Here is a 20,852-nt window from a genome sequence, read left to right as displayed (position 1 = left end):
CTCGTGAGTGCTTTGTTCTTTTTATTATCCTGCCTATTCTAAAGTCTCTTCTGTCATTTCCAAATACAGAGAGAGTCTTTTCAGAGACCAACCAGGACCATCTCTTCCAGGACACAGCCTGCCTTTAAGACCACCCTCGAAAAATCCCCCCCCCCCCTTTTTTTTTGGTTTTGTTTTTTTTTTTTTCTATGAGAATCTCGAGCAAAATTCAGACACCATTTTCTCCTGCCTAGAACAACAGAGGGCAATAGTCATATCTGTCTGCAGGAACTGGAAAAGTGAAAGATTATGTCCAAAAAGAGCATCTTAAGAAGATGCATGTAAGATACCGGAAGGTGCAGGACTAGAGGACGGCCCTTCTCTACCACCTAAGGTAGCTCTCGAGAAGTTCTCAGTTTACTCCTTTTTTGACTTAACATTATGACACCAGACAATTATCAATGCTTCACAGGGACTGAGGAGCAGAACTGAAGTGGGAGAGAGGTTACGTGACCTTACCTAAAAATCACCGTGGGCATCAATGCCGCGGTCAGTGACGGAAACACTGGAGTTGCAATCTAGTCCCTCCTCTGTTGCTGTGAGTTTAGAGTTAGGATTATGCCCAAAATTGCCCCGAGGCCAGGCAGGTTGGCCTAGGGAAAATGAAGACATCCAGCTGAATTAGAAGAGGAGCTGCTTTTTCCCCTTTTGGGTATTAAGTTTTAAGGAACCAATGCCCAGACTACAAGTGTGCTTCATCTGGAAAATGCGCTCAAGTTGCCAGACTCGGCTCTGGATTGTAGTAGTTTACTAAAGTTGACACCCACTCTAAAAAAGGAATTTTGAACAACTGCCAGTTTGAAATCTGGCCTGGGACTGACTTCTTACAAATGGAGTAATTTCTGTGATTTTAGCAACACATAAAAAGCAGCAGAACAAAGCAGAGGAAATTCCATAGGTGGGAAGCATGCCTTGATTCACAAGCACTTTGTAACTATTTAAAAGCGGTCAGTGTAGCAAAATTTGTCAACTCTTGCAAGCAGTACAGGCTCCATTGCAGCAGGGATGTAACAACATCTGTTATATGAAAAATACAAACCTTTCCCCATTTTGTCTTAAGGTACAATTCCACCCTGGCCAATGTTTCTGCCTTTTTTTCCTCCTTGTAATCCTAGTTGTTGAGCTCAACTGATCTACACTTAAGGCCAGAAAACAAATTTTACTCTGCTTAATCCACTACAATTGAAAAGGTAAGTTTGCATGGGAAACACTGAATTTACAGCCTGATTCCTGTGCAGCAGCAGATCACTTCTTAGAACGAATGCTGACTATTCAAACCAGTGACTAATTATCACAAGAAAGAGTTACTATCAACTAGGAAAAAATAAGCGTTTTCTATCTATTCCTCTAGGTGGTGCTACACTGTAGTATGAGAAAACTATCACAGTTACAAAAAGTACTACCATTTTACAAAGCTGTCCATCCTTTTCCTGTGAGGGCTGTGCATCCTATTTACTTTCCTTGCCTACTTATCAGACTGTCTTCCTTTCGGGGGTTTCCCCAGAAACAGGTGAACTGCATACCTTGTCCTACTGGCTTGCCTGTTGTTGCAGAACGTGGCTCCGCAGGTTATTCCTATCACTGTGTCTCTGCATACTTGAGGAGTAAACCTGCTATGCAAGGCAAATGGAAGGAACTAAGAATTTTGACACTTGCTAAGTGAAGGGGGGGGGGGGAGGAGGGGTACAGGGGATTCTTATACTTACGTCATACTGCCTCCCAAAGTAGGAGTGCTTCAGGATCTATGTTCTCAGTTCCCTCCTCCAGAAGCAAGTGGGAACATGGCACAGGGACTCGTCCTTCCTACTACACATTTTCAACAATTCTAATGCATCACAGTCCTCATCCTACTCTGCCTGTGCATGGGCAGCCCGAAGTCCAGAGCAACTTACTGAGCAACAACCAACTAAATTCTTCCTGTTTTAACACTGATAAGACTGCTTGGGCTGTAACATATGGTGGAACATCACCCTAAGATGACCTCATTCCCAGTCCTGCAGGTCAGAGTAACATGAAATACATACCCTTTACCTCTGCAATGGAGAACTAGCATATTTAGCAAATAAAGGTGGTGACAGCAGCTAAGAAATGACACTTAACATTTACAAAGCCATTAACATGATGATGGGACTGAAACTTGGGAAGGAGCCGTGCTGCCCGCACCCCTGTGCCCTTTGCTCAGCATGCTTCAAAAGAAGAGTCCTTTAGCAAATGGGCTGGCAGCTCAGAATGGAGTCATGAGGCCAAAGTCAAGGCTGTACAGAGTCCAAGGCAAACGGAAGAGAATTTACACTTCCCCGTATTTCCTCCTGACGGCGCAGAGCTCCCCCTCAAACCTGGCTGGCATGATGCGGTCCTTCTGTCTTCAGAGCCCCTGCAAGTGAGAGAATTCCTCTTGGAGTGCGAGTCATTTGACTTTACTGAAGTGAGGATCGTGATATAATTAGCATAACTGACAGGATGTGAACAAGACTTTAAAAGATCTAGGTTTTGGTCTTTTGCACGCAAAGTCCTTCCTAGCAGATGCTTCCTTTGGAAATCGTGCCCTTATATTCCTCCTGAGCACAGCTCCCCATCTGCAGGGGACAGTGACTATTCCCAAATCCACAGGAACGGGCAAAGGAGGAGTAATTACACCATGGCCTGAAAGCAAACCTACGTGTTCTTTAGGGGTTTAAAATAATATTAGTACACCCACCACCTAAAGATACCTATATTGCTTCTAAGGTCACTGGGGAAGCTCCAGAGAAGGAACACAGCCAGACTTCAGGAGTCTCCCGTCCGCCTTTTCTCCAGCCCCACGCACACCTAACCCACTATAGCAAGGCTGAAAGGTTGACAGACAGAAGCAGTGATTGACTGTTTCCTCGTCACCTACCTTGGTGCTGTTTGTTCCGCTGACTCCTCTCTGCTATTCCTCCACAGGCACGGCACAGTTTTCCTTGTTTTCTGATGGAATCGCAAGATAGTCTGCCCTGTAGTTGGAGGGAAGGAGGAAAGCATAACCTCAAGTGCTACAGCGCAAAAACCAGTTTGGGTCCATTCACCCTTACAGAGACACTGAATGCCTATAAGTATCTCTAAGGTAACAAACGTCACCTGTAGAAGATAACTTGCAGTGGGAAACTCTCCTCGACATAATTAGGAGCAGACACCGAGTCTTCCCTACTGTAAAATCCTACACACACAGCTGTCCTACAGTGTACAAAAAGCACCCTTATCCAAGCCAAGTATGTAGAAAGGTGGGAACGGGCCAGCATAAAAATCGGAACATCTCTGCTGTGTCAACTCCATCTGTGAGTCAGATCTCTGAAAGCAGGCCTTGCAGGAGAGCATGTCTGCACAGTTCAAACTGGGCCACTTCACAATACCATGCACTGTGGCCACGCTCCCTACCTGGTGCATTGTGCAAGTGCACTGTCTCTTTTGGTACTCCTAGACACCACAATGATTTCAGACATAGCAAACGTCAGCTAGAAACGTGCAATAGCAAAGCTCTGTCTTCCTGCAGTCTGATCTGGACTGAGACATCCAAAGAACCCTCGCAGAACAGCTCACATCTGGAGAGTTTTCACACTTACGCATTTTCCTGGGCAGCCTCCTCTGCCTTAGAGACTTTCCTGTAGCAATAGACCATTTCTATCAGTAGCCATAAGGTGAGGAAGACCAGCAGAATATACATCATAATTTCAGAGATGACCGAGGTGAAGTCTTCTCCAGCTGTTAAGAAAACGATATAATCTCTGATCATTTATATGCAGCTATCGGAGCAGAGCAGCTCCACTGACACTTTCCACCCTTGTAATCCTTCCTAACCCCCCTTGCCAGAGATACCCAGGTGCCACTACACTGCGAGGGGACAAAAGAGAGGGAACAGGCGAGGCCGCCAACAGGATATGCCAGCAGCAATCCCGCTGTTTCCAGCAGAATCGAACACCGCACAGACTTGCATGTGTCTTGCATTCTCTGCCACCCACACATTCACACGGATTGCTCACCGTTAGCCTATCTCATCTTCACACTCTGTTTCCTTTGCACGTCCTACTCGCTGGTGTTACTTGACTGTATTGTGCTGCCAGTGATTTGAAAGAGATCAAAACACTGAAATGCTTGTGGGGAAGAAGGGAAGGGAAGACACAGCACAACAAGATGAGGGCTAAAAGCTCTTGTCCCTCCCTGGAGAGAAGAGCAGAATTCCCACTGATTTCTAAGAAGCCAGGATTTCAGCACTGAACTGAGTAAAACAAAGAGGAACAGAAAGACTCAGGAGCACTGCAAAGGGAAGGAGGAATTGGGAGAGGGTGGAAGCAAAAGACTGATATCAAAATGGAGAATGAGTCATTCCAAGAGGGAGGGGGCGAAAGCAATGAAGCAGACGCTACAGGTAGCCTGGCACAGGCTCTAGCATCCTAGAGCCGCCAGGGGAGAATCGAGGGTTCTGAGCGGAGAAACTAGAAACCTTTTCTTGCTTCTTGTGCCTGCCCAGCTGTTGTCCCAGCCTGCCCAGCTCATTATACCTTCCCATATTCACACACAACCACTCTGAGCCTAAAAAGAGCCTGCAGCTGGCAAGCAAAATGCAGATCTTTCCTCCTGGACCCTGTGTAGTGTTTGTTGGTGGCAAAGACAGACACAATTATCTGGCAGCTCAGCCTCCCCTCTCCAGCAATGCAATGAAAAGCTATATCCCTGGATGGCGACACCCATGGTGAGTTAAGGCACAACACGCGTTCTCCCAATCCTTCATACCCTCCTCCACCACGGTGAGGGGGATCACTCTGGAGCTTGTGAAGAGAGGTCGGTGAATCTCAAACTCAAACTCGCGGGTGATATTACAGGTGTAGATACCCGAATCGTTCAAGGTCACATTTAGCACAGTGATGGATACATCCTGCATGTCTTTACTCCCATTCCACTGTAACCGACCACTGAAGCGGCTTGGAAATTCATGGATCTTTTTCTCGTACTTGTAGATCTGTGAGGAAATGTGAAAGGGTATTCTGATTAATCACTGACTTGTATCTCGGACAACAACACAGCATATGCAAGGAACAACGTTGTCATCCTCTAGCTGCGCACAGGTATATTCTGGGCTATGGCTTCCTTAGTAACAGCAGCTACTCACATTCTATCATCCTTTACCTCAAAATTTCAGACTGCTTTACAAAAGACAGCAAACGGAATTATCTCCATCACAGAGGTAGAAAAACTAAGGCACAGAAAAGCAGACACACATGTGGACAACGACACAAAAGAACAGCAGTGGAACTAAAAACCAGGATCCTGCAAGCCTTCGGTCACTGCACCTAAGATCATCTTAAGAAGGACCCACAGAATAAATACAGCAAAAACAAATAGTCATTTTTGGCAAGCCCTGGGATATTCAGCTGAAACGGAGGTGTTGCAGGATAAATGTGAGTGTGAAAACGGCACATCAAAAGAACAAAGCTTGGGTGGCTCTCGCAGGCCTCATCTCTTGCAAGTTTCTGGCTGACTGTCATGGTTTAACCCCAGCCAGCAACTAAACACCACGCAGCCGCTCACTCACTCCCCCCCACTCAGTGGGATGGGGGAGAAAATCGGGAAAAGAAGCAAAACCCGTGGGTTGAGATAAGAACGGTTTAATAGAACAGAAAAGAAGAAACTAATAATGATAATGATAACACTAATAAAATGACAACAGCAATAATGAAAGGATTGGAATGTACAAATGATGCGCAGTGCAATTGCTCACCACCCGCCGACCGACACCCAGCCAGTCCCCGAGCGGTGAATCCCTGCCCCCCCCCACTTCCCCGTTCCTAAACTGGATGGGACGTCACATGGTATGGAATACACCGTTGGCCAGTTTGGGTCAGGTGCCCTGGCTGTGTCCTGTGCCAACTTCTTGTGCCCCTCCAGCTTTCTCACTGGCTGGGCATGAGAAGCTGAAAAATCCTTGACATTAGTCTAAACACTACTGAGCAACAACTGAAAACATCAGTGTTATCAACATTCTTCACATACTGAACTCAAAACATAGCACTGTACCAGCTACTAGGAAGACAGTTAACTCTATCCCAGCTGAAACCAGGACACTGACCACAGTCCCCATCATTAAACTGCCCGCCCCGGCTCACTTTGTTAGCATTCTTTGGGTTGCCACCGGCAAATGTGTCACCCAGGTCACCGAAAGTTAATTCCCGTCTCATTCCTTAGCGCGGTCCCTTTAGTTCTCAGACAGTAGGAGAATATTTGTCGTCTTGCCGGGCCCTGCTCAATTGCGATGAAATGCAACTACCGATCTAATGCTTCATACTCAGATAAAATAGCTAGAAATGTGTGCATTCAGCCTTTATCTTACTCTCCATTTTACCATTCTTTCTTGAATTCCAGTTGCCCTGCGTCCGTATGATTCCCATTTTGATTCACCCTGAAAATGAATTTTACCTTTTCCTGACAGGGATCCAAAACAACTCACAGAGATCCTCCCACAGTCAGGATACCACTGCTTTCTCTGAGGCAAAAAGAAGTAAATCCTGTCCTGCAGATTTGTTGGAGCCCAATTTAACCTTCAAAGAACAGCTTTGGGATTCAGAAGTGTCCTAAGAAGAGACTTGGCCAAGGGTGCCAGGTGTCACTCCATACTTCTGTTTCCCTTCTTGATTTCCTTACATACTAAACTTTAGTTATTCAAGGAATGGAGCTAGAAATTGACATTCATGTATGTACGACCCCAAACGTTTGAACTCAGCAATAGATTCTAGCTTTTCCTGCCACATGTTCATGCTGTGCCTAAGTGTGGAAATCAGCTAAGCGAGGAAAAGACACTTTAGTTACTGCTTAAAATTGGTGCTGTGGTACCTCCGGGTGAAAACGCTGCAGAAATTGTGAAGATCTGCAGCTTGGAGCTGAACTCTAAGCTCGTCTCTCCTCCATGGTATGAAAGCAGCCTGCCGGGCATTGAATAAGAGTGCGGCAGAAAGCTTTGGTTCATATTTGGGTCTTTCTCCTTCCTTTATACGGTCTTCCTTAGGGAGCCTGCCGCAGGACAAGCTTACACTCTCATAAATACCTTTTGGCTTCTCCCAACAGGAGTTCACTGGACTGTGTTTCACAGAAAGACCTATGAAAACAAGGACTCAGCTACCAAACATACATACAGGTTCATCTTTTCCACCGTCCGGCCTGTAGAACCATTCCACCACCGTGCTGGCTGTGACCTCTTCCCTCTTCATGCAGGAGATGCAGAGTAGCTTCATGTGCGTTCCTTGGACAGCCTCTGTCTCTGATGGAACTTCAACACATACTGCAGAACAAAAACCAGCTAGGGAAAAGGAGCAGCAGAGAAGAAGCATAAGATGGCATTAGAGAGACATCAGTTATCCACGTCTCAGCATTCATCATCACATCATCCCCAATGGAAAACAGTTTGATTCATTACTAGCACCCTCTGACAACAGATAAGTCTCAAATGTCAAATTTTACCAAGCTTTCTTCTCTGAGATATAAATAATTCATAATTAACAGAGGCTGATCACTTCATGCAGATCCACCTCTCCAGCATCTGCTTTACCACAACTTTAATTTTTCCCGTAGTAATTAATGCCACTTTAGAGGCATTGTTTGTTCTCTCCCATGCATGCTGAGCATGCTCCTGCTACAGTAGCAGTTACAGTCTGGTATGAGAGAAAGCCCAGAATTCAAGCGTGGAGGAACAGCTTGCTCTTTGTGCTAAGTTAAAAGATCTGGATGTTTTAATCCGGCAACGTGTTCAAAACAAACTGGGAGGATTCGTCAGCCTTCCTGTTTCTAGGTTTCATAAGCAGTGCTGGGAACCAAGGGGATCGGACTTGAGTAAATTTGGCAGCGGGAGGAGTTATTGATTTTACATGCATTCCTGTTCAAAATGCTTCCAATCGGATTTGTGCTAACACTGGCAACTATAAAATACTGCTCTCCCAAATAAGACAAAAATCATTGCCTGTGAAGCTAAATACTTGATAAGAATAGGAATGCTTCAGCACGACATCTCAGACTAAATTGCTGCTGACATTTGTCCCCTGGGCTAAACAATACTGGGTTCTGCCTGTCCAAACCTGTCTCCAAAGCCTAGAGTTTAGCTCACTGAAGATGCTGACTTTGCTGGCTGCTCCCTCCTCCCCAGCCTCTGAGATAGCATTAACCCACTCTCTGGAGCACTGTATTACCCCAGGACCAATCCTGGAAATAGCCAGATTCCAATTCTCCCGTACTACCGGCTCCATGGGTAGCACCAGCTTTTTGCGAGCAATACGGAAGAAGCTATGGGATCATGCTTTACTCCGGTTAAGTCAGATACGTACACGCCAACACGCACCCCCACACAGAGCTGTAGGTATACGTGCACATGAAATGTAGCGGTATTGGCAAAACTAACCAACCTTTTCTTGGTTGTAGAAGAAAAACCGTAATGGCAAAAAAATGATTTACTCCAGGTTATATAGACTGCATGGAAAACTAGCACTAACATGCACTGCTCAACGGTTTGCGCATCCTCCCCGAGGCAACTAAATGTTACATTACATTGCAAATGTCAGAACAGCAGCTAACAGGGAACAGCAAAAAACTTGCATGCGTATTAAAGCATACACTTTGTGTCATAAGTCTACTTAGCAGTAACGTATTGTCTCTGCTCGTATTAACTCCGTTACATCAATACTAACTCCGCGTGAATGTCATTTCCTTCTCCTCTTGCAAACAAAAAAAGCCACTTCGAAGGCTGGTCTTCACAATAGCGTTAAGGGAGCCTCGCTAGGAAAAGCGGTGCTTTGAAGCAGCACCCTGCAAGAGGCGAGCACCAGATGTGGTGGAGAACCTGGCTGAAGGCAAGACGGAACGGAAGCACCTACCCCAGACCACCAACGCGACCGAAGACGCACAAACCAGCCTTGGCGGCGCAGCCATTGTTCCGAGCCAGGAGGGAACCTCCGCCCGGTGAAGAGGCTCTGTCGGAAGACGGCGCTTTTCTCCCCTCCTCGCCTTGGACCCGGCGCAACAGGATGCCTCGGGGCCGCGCCGCGCCTGTCGCTCCGGAGCCGGGGGCGGGCGCAGCAGCTGCGGGGCTGACTCGGATCCGAGGGTGCCCTTTCCCCCGCGGCACAGGATCCACGCGAGGGCTGGGCTGGCTTCCCGGCGGCAGCACCACGGACAGGACCCCGGACAGCTCCGCCGCCCCGGTCGTCCCCCCCGCCCCGACCCCGCTACCGCGGCCGCCGCTCCGCGCAGGGAGGCGCCGGGCTCCGCCGGGGCGCGGCGCAGCAGGTGGCCGCGGGGAACGGCGCGGCTCGGCCCGGGGCTGGCGGCGGGCGGCAGCCGGCGCTCCTTTGTTCTCCGCTCCGACCGGGGGGAGAGCGCATCGCTGCGCGGGGGCGCAGCCTCCCTGCCCGCCGCGGCCGGCAACGGCTGCGCGGAGCCCAGCCTAGCCCGGGCGGGGGGCACGGCCGGCGGCAGGCATGCGCGGGCGCCTCCCCCCCGCCCCGGCCCCGGGCTCGCCGGGCTCCTTCTTCCCTCCCTCCCTCCCGGCGGCGGCGAAGGAGCCCGGGGCTCGGCTGTCCCCCGCCGTGGCAGCAGCTAGCCGGGCTCCTCGGCCCCTTCGGGGTAAGCTCCGGGGCACCCTTCCTTCCCGGAGTGCGGAGCTTGGCTAGAGGGGCCGGAGAGTCGGCATCCTTCGTCCGGCCTCTGAAACAAAGCCGAGGCGGGGAGGGGGGGGGGGGAGCGGGGGGAGAGTTATCCATGCGGGGTCATGGAGAGGCCTCCGCCTCTGATCAGTTTAATACTAACATTCGCACAGCTCTCCGAAGGTCACAGTTGGAAATACTGGGAAATCCTCTCTCCTCATGTTCTAGTCCGATTCCCAGGAGTTTAATGCCAGCAGCAGGCTGGGCTTCCTCTGCTTGGACTGGGGCCACCGTGCCCCGAAGTGCTTCTCCAACTTTGAAGGTCACAGTGGACAGAGAGGGAAAAATGAAGCGCTTGCTAAATGCGCTCCTTCTTTTTAAAGCATCTGCTCTGATGGCAGCTCAATAAACAGCACAATCTACCGAATTAAACCTGACCGACCCCATCAGAGAACGGCACGTGAGCAACGTGCAGTGCCAAAACTCAGAGCGCAGACGGCGAGACCCACCCAAACAGGGAAATTTGCGGCCATCAGAAAGGATCACCTTTGAGCCCTTCAGCTGCCCATGGACTCTCAGCTGGGCACAACACTGCTGGCGGTGGTCACTACCATGGCTCTGTGGCCTCCCGGCACGGCCTGGCACCGGGGGCTTGGTGCTAAGGGGGCACACACGCAGTTTGGTCCTTACACTGATTAAGCGAAGCAGGCACAGAACAAAGGCAGCCAACACTTTTCCTAGGCATCCTCTGATCATGTTTGTATCATCAAGCTGCATTCATCATCTGCCAATAACCACAAGCAGAGCAACTGCCTCCATGTCACCCTTTATAGCCTACTGTGACAACTCCGAGTAATTCCTAGCTAAGGAAATCTTCCCAATTCCTTGTTCTGCTTCATTTTACTGACTGGACAGGTTACTCTGCCCTGTTCCAGCCCAAGTCTGGCTGTGACCCCTGAAACCTTTGCAGCCCTGAAGTACTACGGCAGGGACTGACCAAACCCACAACAGTCCCTACATGCTGGCCATCAGGTTTCACTCGCTGCCCCCCCCGCTCCTGGGCTTCTTTGGGTTACTGTGTGCTCCTACCAGCAAACTACTCAAAAAAAAGACCTGTTTAATGTACGTATCTCCAGGAGCCAGGGGTGACTACGGAGACCAACAGCTTGCGAGTCAGCGGCCTGCAGATGCCAGCAACATACTGCCGATTCCCCCCTTAGAAGCCATCCATCATGAATATCCAAATCTTAAAATCTGACTTTTCTCCACCGGAAGACAAAATGGCAGCCACGATGCCCAGAGATGATGGAAGGATGTAACCTCCTGCAGTAAGCCATTTGCTTTTCTCCCATTGCCCCTTAGCTATATTCACAACAACTCAACAAAGGAAGGGCGTGCTAAGCCACAGGACTTGCTCCTAACTCTTCTGTTACAATCCAGCCCGTGCATGGCCGATGAGTGCTGATGGTGGGGGCTTTTTATAGATACAGGAACTACTGGACAATGTCCCCGGCTATCTCATTTGACAACCACCTGTTTCATGATGTACAGTAGAAATCACATCTGTTCTCAGGAAGCCAGGTGCACTGCCAGAAAACACAGAACACGGATCAGCAGAGCTGTACTGTTTGTGCTATGGCTGCTCTAATTACATCTATTACAGAGAATCCTGCCAGGCGGGGGAGAGAGGGTCTGAGAGGATTAGGAGGAAACAGCAGCAGCTCTACAATGCTGATTCAGTCGGCAGCCGCTGACTGACCCTTCAACCCTTTCTACTCCTGCCTTAGCACAGCCCTGCTGTCAGGTGCCTTGTTGCTCCCCCAGGTAGAAACAGAAGCCTTTTTCTCCTCTAACCCCAGGCACTCCAGAACTCACCTGCCAACCAATTTAAATTAGTGACAAACAAACATCCTAAAAAAGTAATGAGTTGTCCCTCAGAATCCCTCACGTACAGACCTCAAGCGTTTCATGCTAGACTGGTGTTCTAGCTGCTATTTAAAGAAGGGAAATGGGGTCCAGAGATGAAGAAAAACTCTGGTGAAATTGGGCTTGGATTTGGCTGGATGGTAACACAAAAATCCACAGGCCAGGGAAGCAAATGGGAGATCACGCCCTCTCCCCCAGCTCTGGAGAAGTTTATTCTTCACCTAGAGCATGCTTCATGTACTACAGACAAAAGCAAAGGTGATTTGAAATAAGTACTTGTAGTCAGTCCCGTTTATTAAACTGCCAGAACCTGTGGTTTGTTTGGGTTTTTTTTTTTAAGAAAAAATTCTCTGGACTTATTCAGGGGTACTGTATGATTTTAGAGTGAAATGATAAGATACTTTTATTCTTGCTATACTCTGGGCTTAGCTGGGAACCACTCCAATGTCTCCATGTGCCTGTTTTGAACAGGCAACAAACACCACCCAGCCCTTTTGAGGAAAACTTGCAAATAAACAGGATGCCACCTTGGAAGCCTGTTTCAGTTTTCAGCCCTGGTGTGCTGCGAAAGAGATGGAGAGCACACATTCTTCAAACCCCACCCAACCAAGGATGCACAGCTGCTCCTTCTTGCCCCAACAGAGCCCTGACACCTCCAGCAAACAGGCTAGGGGACAGGCATAACCCTTCAGGCACAGGATGCTCAGCACCACAAAGCCATCAGCCATTTTGGCACTCCAGAGGAAATGGTGAAGGGGACTGAATGTTGAAAGAGAGAAATCTTGAATGCTGCAAGAAGCAGCCCAACTTATCATGCGGGGGTTGCTATGGCAACCCACCCAGTTAATGCTTCACAGGGAAAAAAAAAAAAAAACAGGAAAAAAAGGAAAAAAGATAGAAGACTGACACTTTTGCACAGGCACAACAAGATGAGGAGATAAAAATAATTTCAGCACCCTGCCCCCACTAATCCCTCACTCTTATGGTCCCTGAGACAGGCTATGGGAGTGGGAACACAAAACCTGCGTGTCTGGCCTCCCTGTGACAGCCATCTCGGCAGCTTCCTCTGCCATCCGCAATCACATCAGCTCGCTTCAGTGCAAATGTCCTCTTTATTGTGCAGCTAAACATCAGCAAAGCCTGTTCCTTCCACAGCCCCTCCTGACTGTCAGGAGCCAACACATACACACCACTGGGATCAACCGCTCCTAGACAACCATCCCAACCTCAAGGCCACCAGAGCTGGGCAACAACCAAATAACAGTGCTGCAATCCCCCGATGCAGAACTGCTGGGAAAAACAGCACAAAACCAGAGAAAGCCCCCTTTACACTGGCTCCCACAGAGCAGCCTCTAGCCACTATGAAACCACTAACGGTTTGCAGAAAAGTCATACAGGATAATGTATACCAATTTAAAAACATTGAATTTAATAGACATAGGCATCCTTCCCACGCACATTAAAAATCATTCTACCAAAATCTGTAGCAAGGGAAGACTTCTCTAGTTGCCTTTACAGGGTGCCTGAAGGGTTATAAAAGCTCATTCAGTTTTCTCTTTTTCACACTCAAGTTTTAAAGTGCCTTCTCCATGTACCTGCCAACATCTGGATCCCCATCGTATACTCTACACTACAGACAACTCCAGCTATACTCTTCACACATCTTTCCATCTGTAGACCTACTTTTCCAGCTGATGCACAGTTCCCAGTGCTGGGGACTAGGTTTGCAGCATTCAGCTGCACCTGGCCCCAGTTGCCTTCCCTTCTCACTCCCCCCACCCCCAGTATTCAAGAAGGTAGGCCCCCATTACTGCTCTTAAGATGCAGGTACCCAGAGCGACTGTGCTATCTTACATGCTCTCTCTAAACAAATACCTGCCTGCATTTGCACTGCATCATTTTTTGCCAGATCTATTTCCCCATGCAATGTAACGGAGTGGGGTTCCCCATGCGCATACCCCGATGATTCCTGAAAGCTATACTCCATACTGAACAACTGCTCTGTTTTCTGTCACATACATGCTGCGGGACCTCTTTCCACTATATACAGATAGTGCATGTTCTTCATTTACTGCTGCTACCTGAGCTTGGCTTAGCTTCCTTCACACCTGTGGAGGAGTCCAACCGATTTCCAAGGCCTCTGTTCTGGATGGGCAATATTCTGACCCTTTAATGCCAGCTGCTCTCCCTTTCTGCTTTCGCTGAGAATCTGCAAGGCACAGTCCCTTTGCCACCCTTATCTCCCAGAGAAAAAACAGGCCATTCAACTTGCCTCTATTTATCCTTGGCTCTGAGAATTGTTTTCCTTTCAGGACTAAGAATGAGAAGGACTGGATATTACAAAGTCCTCCCTTCTGTGAACAAGAAGTAACTGTCCTGGCAAGCAGACTGCCTGAGCCGTTTGTGAGCCTTTAATGCTTTTCATAACGGTGCTCCCTGACAGAGAAATACTTCCTCAAACGCAGAACAGCCTTGCATAAGCCAAAGCCTGCGCATGCACAGAGGACTGGCAGGGTCTGGAGACTTGGATCCCTTTGAGCAGCAGGTGCGCTCTGAAGGCTGGGTTGAAAAGTCTTCCCTCTGTGTCCAAGAAATGCACTGAGCTACATTCCTGCACGTTGCTAACACTTTGTGGTCAGCAACTAAATAAACACATTTTTTCAGACCTTTAATAGAGGCCATATTTAGAGGTGTGTTATTGTATACATCCTGGAAATTCTAAGCCCTGGTGTCAGTCCAGGTACTTTTGGGGTATTGTTTTCTGGGACTCAATGCCAATAAAATCAAGTAGTGCATATGCACACAGGCAAGCCTTTGTGCGCTGTAACTGAAGTGCTGTTTTACCACTCTGGAGTCTAATGAGGTGGCACTTTCACAGATATGCTTTTGGGCCTCTCCTCAGCTCGTTCACTTTAGCAGTGGATGAAAATCCATTAGCGTGTCAGATTGCCGCACATATTCATTCACATTCGCTCAGTTAATTTCTGAATTCTTACTGCTAGTAAAATACACAAACGCATCAATTATTTTAGCACCATGCAATGGTTGCGTTTTTGTAAAGAAAAGCTCATTCAGCAAGTGTTACTGTCTCACCTCGTCTGGATTGAAGTGCTAGCTGCTGCTTTTTTCCTTAAACGGTGAACAATGCTGAATCTCCTCCCAGCTGTCAATAAACACAGGCATACACCTTTAAGTTCATTTCCAAGTCCCCTAGAAGACAGCTCTGGGCTACTTCTCAAATGTGGCTTGTTTTCACAGGTGTCCAGGCAATACGAAGGATTCCAAGAGACTCTTTTTGTACTGGAGATGTTTGGCCGGATATACTTATTGTCTTGCAGAATCAAGTCTCCCATTGTGAAAGATAAGTTTTTTTTGGTTTTTGGCTATGTTCTGCACCTTCCACCTGTGGGTTTCCAACCTTCTCCTCCTAGTAGCACAATTGCCATTTTCTTTCACCTAAAATGACAAGCACGTATGTAATGCATTAGACATCACACAAGAGAAAGGAGAAACAGTTTTTCCAGCTTCAATGTGACAGAATTGAAAGGTCTTTTGTCTTCTGACAGTGAGGAACATCTCCCCAGTCAAGTTCAAAGGTGCTGTGTAAAACAGTGGAAGTTACACAGAGCTTTGAATCTGTAAAATGTCACTTTCTCCTTCAATCCCACCATTTTTCAAAGGGAATTCCTTGCTAGCACTTGTCCTGGTTTCAGCTGGGATAGAGTTAACTGTCTTCCTAGTAGCTGGTACAGTGCTATGTTTTGAGTTCAGTATGTGAAGAATGTTGATAACACTGATGTTTTCAGTTGCTGCTCAGTAGTGTTTAGACTAATGTCAAGGATTTTTCAGCTTCTCATGCCCAGCCAGTGAGAAAGCTGGAGGGGCACAAGAAGTTGGCACAGGACACAGCCAGGGCACCTGACCCAAACTGGCCAACGGTGTATTCCATACCATGTGACGTCCCATCCAGTTTAGGAACGGGGAAGTGGGGGGGGGCAGGGATTCACCGCTCGGGGACTGGCTGGGTGTCGGTCGGCGGGTGGTGAGCAATTGCACTGCGCATCATTTGTACATTCCAATCCTTTCATTATTGCTGTTGTCATTTTATTAGTGTTATCATTATCATTATTAGTTTCTTCTTTTCTGTTCTATTAAACCGTTCTTATCTCAACCCACGGGTTTTGCTTCTTTTCCCGATTTTCTCCCCCATCCCACTGAGTGGGGGGGAGTGAGTGAGCGGCTGCGTGGTGTTTAGTTGCTGGCTGGGGTTAAACCACGACAGCACTTCAGCATCTAAGCAGGCACCTTCTCCTGGCTAGGTATTCTGCTACAGTTTGCTTACTTTCAATAGCTGTTTTATGAACTTTAAACAAAGAAACAACCAGAAAAACCCAAACAAATTTAGAGTAATCGTAGGTTTCCATCCAGAGACAAAAAACTGTACAGGAAAGGAGAGATTACATGGAGAAATCCCCGGGGGGGGGGGGGGCGGGCAGGCGGGAAGGGGAGAGAGAGAAACACATATGCGCACGCAGATATGTGTGTGTGTACGTACGTATGTACGTAAGCGTGTGCTGGGGGCAAGAGGTAAAATACGCCTGGTGCTGTGCTGTGCAATCCTGGAGACCAATGGCACCGTTCCTGCCGATCCGGCAGATAGCGCTGTTCCCTCTGCAGCGCCGGAGGTAAAGCCAAGCTCCTCCATTCGGAGATATTTTTCAGGCAATACAGATCTTACAGCTAGAGAAACTGCGTCACTGCTTCTGCGTTCTCCTTATTTTGCTAGCTGCATCCACTTGTCATCTGATGTTATTACTGTTAATTATTCACCTCAGAGAGTCCCCATCACAGACAAGATGCTTTTACAAATGCTGGACTAAGAGCTCAGCGTAGCCTTTCTGTCCCATGATTTAATGACCGTGAGTTCTTCAGCGTCCCAACTGGTGACTGATTAAAATAATTTCTCTATGAAAACTCTCTTTAATTTATCCACAAATAGGTGATGTGCCTGCATCACTTACACCTTTTCCCCAGTTACTGTGAAACTCTACAGAAGTACATCAATTCTCTTAGAAAAAATGGGGGTACAAACCTACATTAAAAGTCACACATGCTAACCGAATCAGCTGCAATACTTAACGCTTTGCGTGCAAGTGCAAATACTCCCCTTTCACCTCAAAGATCTGAAGTTCTGGATTTAGCAAAACCATGAAATCCCTGCAACAGAATAGCTCTTCTGTTGGTGCCTGTCAAATTCTAAAAGCATTTGGCCATAAAGGACTTAAGCGATGCACAATCTCTATGCCAGCTTTAGAATTAGATTTCTGTGACACGATAAAAGCAAGAGGGATGCAGAAATTGTTCTGCAGACTGAACCCTGGAATACAGTAGCGACTCTGCTCCACTCCACATGCTTGCCTTGCTTTCCTCCTCTCCCTCACTCCTCCTGCTTCACCTCTTATTGCCCACTTTGCCCTGCCCAACTCCCGCCCCTCCCACAGAAGCCTTTACATTCTGCTTTGCCTCTGCCTTGCCAACTCGTGTACCATTATCTGCAAGCTTTACCTGCCCTTGTCCCCTCTCACTGCCCAGTTGATGGGCACTTAGTCTTTGCTCCATGGTGCCTCTAAAGATCAGGTGGTTTACATTGAGCAGAGAGGACACTACACAAAAACAGACTGTATTGCATGCAGTAACCAATTACAGCAAGTCACTACTTTTAACACGGAACTACAGACTATACAAAACACTGGCTTTGGCCAAAATTAAAAAACCCAGTGCTTTGAGAAGAATGAATCTGTAGATGTTGATATCAGGTACAGATCTTGGTGAGTTCCTGCCAGGTATCAGCCAGTTCCTAAAGATAAATAAGAAATCAAAAAAAGTCTGTGAGATTGGACAAGCTAGAAGGCACAGGGAATAATTCAATTCCACCAGCAGCCCTTGAACAGAGCATAACAAAAGCACCCTTAGCTCCTCAGCCAGCAGACAGGATAGCCAGCTACCTGAGTGATGTAATTGCTTGAACATCACAGAGGTTGCTTATTTCAAGGTCAGCTGAAACTAGGTCATCAGCTCCAGTCTGTGTTTTGACAAGGACTAAAAATTAGTGCCAACTGCCAGCAACGTATGGAGGATGAATCGAGTTCTAGAGCGTTCTTTGTCCTAAGGGTCAGGTGCCATTATCACCTGTCCACCATCAAAACTAAACAAAACCAAACCCAACTTTTTGGATGGTACTTATTTTGGAAATAGAAACAGTTTCCTTCTAGCGCTGGAGATGGGGCTGTCCAACTCAAGAACAAGTTATGTACACTCCCCGATCGCTCTCACACATGCAGAAATACAGAACGTTGGCACAATGCTTCCAGAAGGCCGTTATTATGAGTACCACTTCCTATATTAAAAAAAAAAAAAAGTATTTGTTATTACTCATACTTGAGGGAGAAGCTTACTGTTCTGAAGAGAACTAAGTTTTATCTGCAACTTACATAACATTTTCCTTCTTGTTATTCTTATGCATACATTTGAATAATCAAAACAGAAAACCACTTAGACTATAATCTCTTTTTCTTTCATATTTGTATAGATTCAGCATCGTGGGATCCTTGTCCAGGTACAATTATCCAGCCATAAGAATTGATTTTTGATAAGGAGTCACGCTGATCATATCAGAGAGAGAACACTGTATGAAAGAACACTATGCACATATATTCCACTTACAGACGCATATATGTTCCTCTATATAAAAGTGGTTATGTTGGAAGCCATCTGCATGGTCACAAATACCCGGTAAGAATGAGGTGAAAGGCTACTTGTGTGACCCACTAAGCAGCGGCATGATCATTTCCATTCCAATGGCACTACACACGGCCACTAGCCCCTAACAGTACATGAGTTACTAAATTCTGATCATTCAAGCACTCAGGATGCTCACAGTACATTTAGAGCAGCTAGTTAATACTTTCGTCATGCAACGTAAACAATCTTCGATTAAAAACATTTTTGGAAGTACAGTTTTCATTCTAAACCCCCAAGACGTTTCATATTACCAAGTCTGTCTACGGGCTTTTCTGCACAGGATCAGGACAGCAACAGCTGGGAGGCTGAGGGAAGCAGAGATCACTCTGAACCCTCACACATAGTGAGCAAACAATGATGGGGTGTCCACTTTTTGTCAAAAGCGTCTTTGAACAAAGCCTTTTGGGGAGAGACAAAATTAACTTTTTCTATAAAATACATAAGCTTTATGCCAGAAATTTCGTAACATGAAAAACCAAGCTGTGCACTATAAAACAGCCCTGACAGATGTTCTCAGTCAGCTGCATTTAAATGTACTCCATTCGCCTGGCAAGGATTATGTTCTCATCTCCTGCATATAACTGTTCTCCCTCTGCAGCTACTCCAAGGTCCTGGACAGCCACGGTGCAAGGTGCTCAGTGGGGTTTGGATTGCTCACTACAGAGGGCAACTCCCCGTGCTTTGACAATAGTCTTTCCTCCTCCTACACCCATCCTGATGTAAACCATACAAGGCATGACACTTCCTAACAAAGGAGATGTTTGTTCTATAAATAGTTTTTTTTCTCACATACTACAGACATCACCACCCTTTCCCAGCATCTAAGAGCAACAACACACAAATAAGTATCAACACTGGTTGTTTCTCTAACAAATGAAGAAATAAAGCACTGCACTGAAGGCACAAGCACGAAGCTATTTCTGAGGCAGAAATGAAATTTCACACATCCTCAACAAAAGCTGGAAGCTTATTTCAATTTAGAAAGAAACGTGCTTTCTCTAAAATGCCAGAGCGCTCCTAAATTGTAACAGGGCGTTAAGTACGATTCTTTTCCCAACTACTGTGGGGTCTGTAAATGTAGAATTTGAAAGACAATATAGACAAGTAGGGTCAGTTCTGCACCTACTTCTGATTTCAGTGGGTGCTGCATACCTGTCCATCCATAAACCAATAAAGTCTTTTAACATCTGAACCTATGAGGTGTCAAATCCTCCCTCCCATGAGGAAGAGTGGAAACAGAGGTAGATCAAGGTGAAGTGATTTGCTCAAGGCCACGGATTAAATCTGGGGTTGAGATGAGGGCCCTTAACTTCCTGTTTCCTGTTTTAATGACCAGGTTACAGAGCCTCCGCCCCATCACTGACCCCCATACCTTCATTGCTGTCCCATGATCGCACATGGGCTTGTTTAGCAACATCAGTCTTTCTCCTTCCCTTATGCATCTTGCTCAGCAAAACCTTCTCACCTCATTTCCCTTTCTTGGCAAAGCTTTACAGTCTCTTCTTTTCCCCATCTTGTGTCACGCTCTTGGAACATATGGGTGCCAACACGCAAGCAGGAAGCACTTTAGTACTTTAAAGTACTGAAAGCCTTTGCCTTTATCTTTTTAACTTCAGATGGTCCTTCACTGACTGAAATCCAGTAAAAAAAAAAAAACAAACCACCTTTCTTCTTGGTGATGTCTCAGAATGAAATGCTTCATGTTTTTTTCTTCCTCTTCCCATACTTGTTTCCTTCTTAGGCCATTAAGTCATTTGCATTTAATGATTTGCAAATATTAATTATGCAAATAGCCACAGTTCTCTAGAAACTGACTCCATGTTCTTCTAATTTACTGTTTTCTGGTGAAAATAGTCATCAGCCAGCTTGATAGACATCCCTTACCCCACACTCAAAACAAGCATGAAATAGAGCAACACTGAACACAGGTCTCGGAATCCATGGCACAATTCCAAACGCAGGCTTAGATTGATATGGAAGATCTAATGCAGTCAGGAACATTTCCAGCAGCATATAGATTTTCTTGTGTGTTATTTTAGTCTCAAAGCCAAAACACTGGCTTGGAAGGTTCAAGTCTTCTGATTACATTTGGAAAATACAACACAGACAAACGCCCCACTGCGAGACAGAGCTATCTCCTTGACTTGTTCTAGTTTTGATCTGAGTATTGGCATTATCACCAAAGGGATCTACTTACGCTAAGAGTAGCAGCATTTCCTACTCGTGTGGAAACACAATCACAGAAAATGAAAGAGCTTACACTTCGAAGAGCCCACACAGTCTCAGACAGCAACCTTCTCTGGCCCAGTCTACTCGAGCAGAACCCCGGCTTAGCAATGGAAAGCACTACCTGCCATTTATCAGAGCAGGCAGAAAAGTTCATCAGCTGCATGTTAAGACTGTCAGTTGCTAATTTCTTATTTCCAGCTGCTTTAAAATTATTTTTTA

At 46.7% G+C, this 20,852-nt stretch overlaps 1 protein-coding gene across 2 annotated transcripts; it reads right to left on the bottom strand.

Annotated features, from left to right (window-relative positions):
* Position 1: 1 nt before the first annotated feature.
* SCN3B (sodium voltage-gated channel beta subunit 3) lies at positions 2 to 17,454 on the bottom strand. Of its 2 annotated transcripts, none has more exons than XM_052786456.1 (7): positions 17,321 to 17,454; positions 14,697 to 15,059; positions 7,182 to 7,345; positions 4,789 to 5,014; positions 3,621 to 3,759; positions 2,918 to 3,014; positions 2 to 2,413 (listed from the first exon to the last, which is right to left on the bottom strand). In XM_052786456.1, the coding sequence occupies exons 3-6, from the start codon at positions 7,278 to 7,280 to the stop codon at positions 2,951 to 2,953; spliced, it is 528 nt and encodes a 175-aa protein (XP_052642416.1). In that variant the 5' UTR covers positions 7,281 to 7,345; positions 14,697 to 15,059; positions 17,321 to 17,454; the 3' UTR covers positions 2 to 2,413; positions 2,918 to 2,950. The 2 variants fall into 2 exon arrangements, with proteins under 2 accessions (XP_052642416.1, XP_052642414.1); XM_052786454.1 differs by lacking the exons at positions 14,697 to 15,059; positions 17,321 to 17,454 and adding an exon at positions 8,910 to 9,223 and having other exon boundaries at positions 2 to 1,649; positions 1,746 to 2,413.
* Positions 17,455 to 20,852: the final 3,398 nt, after the last annotated feature.

Source organism: Harpia harpyja, chromosome 4 (genome assembly GCF_026419915.1).
Source record: "Harpia harpyja isolate bHarHar1 chromosome 4, bHarHar1 primary haplotype, whole genome shotgun sequence".
Taxonomy (NCBI): Eukaryota; Metazoa; Chordata; class Aves; order Accipitriformes; family Accipitridae; genus Harpia; species Harpia harpyja.
Note: the sequence above shows the minus strand (reverse complement) of the source record. Positions and strands in the feature narration are given on the sequence as shown.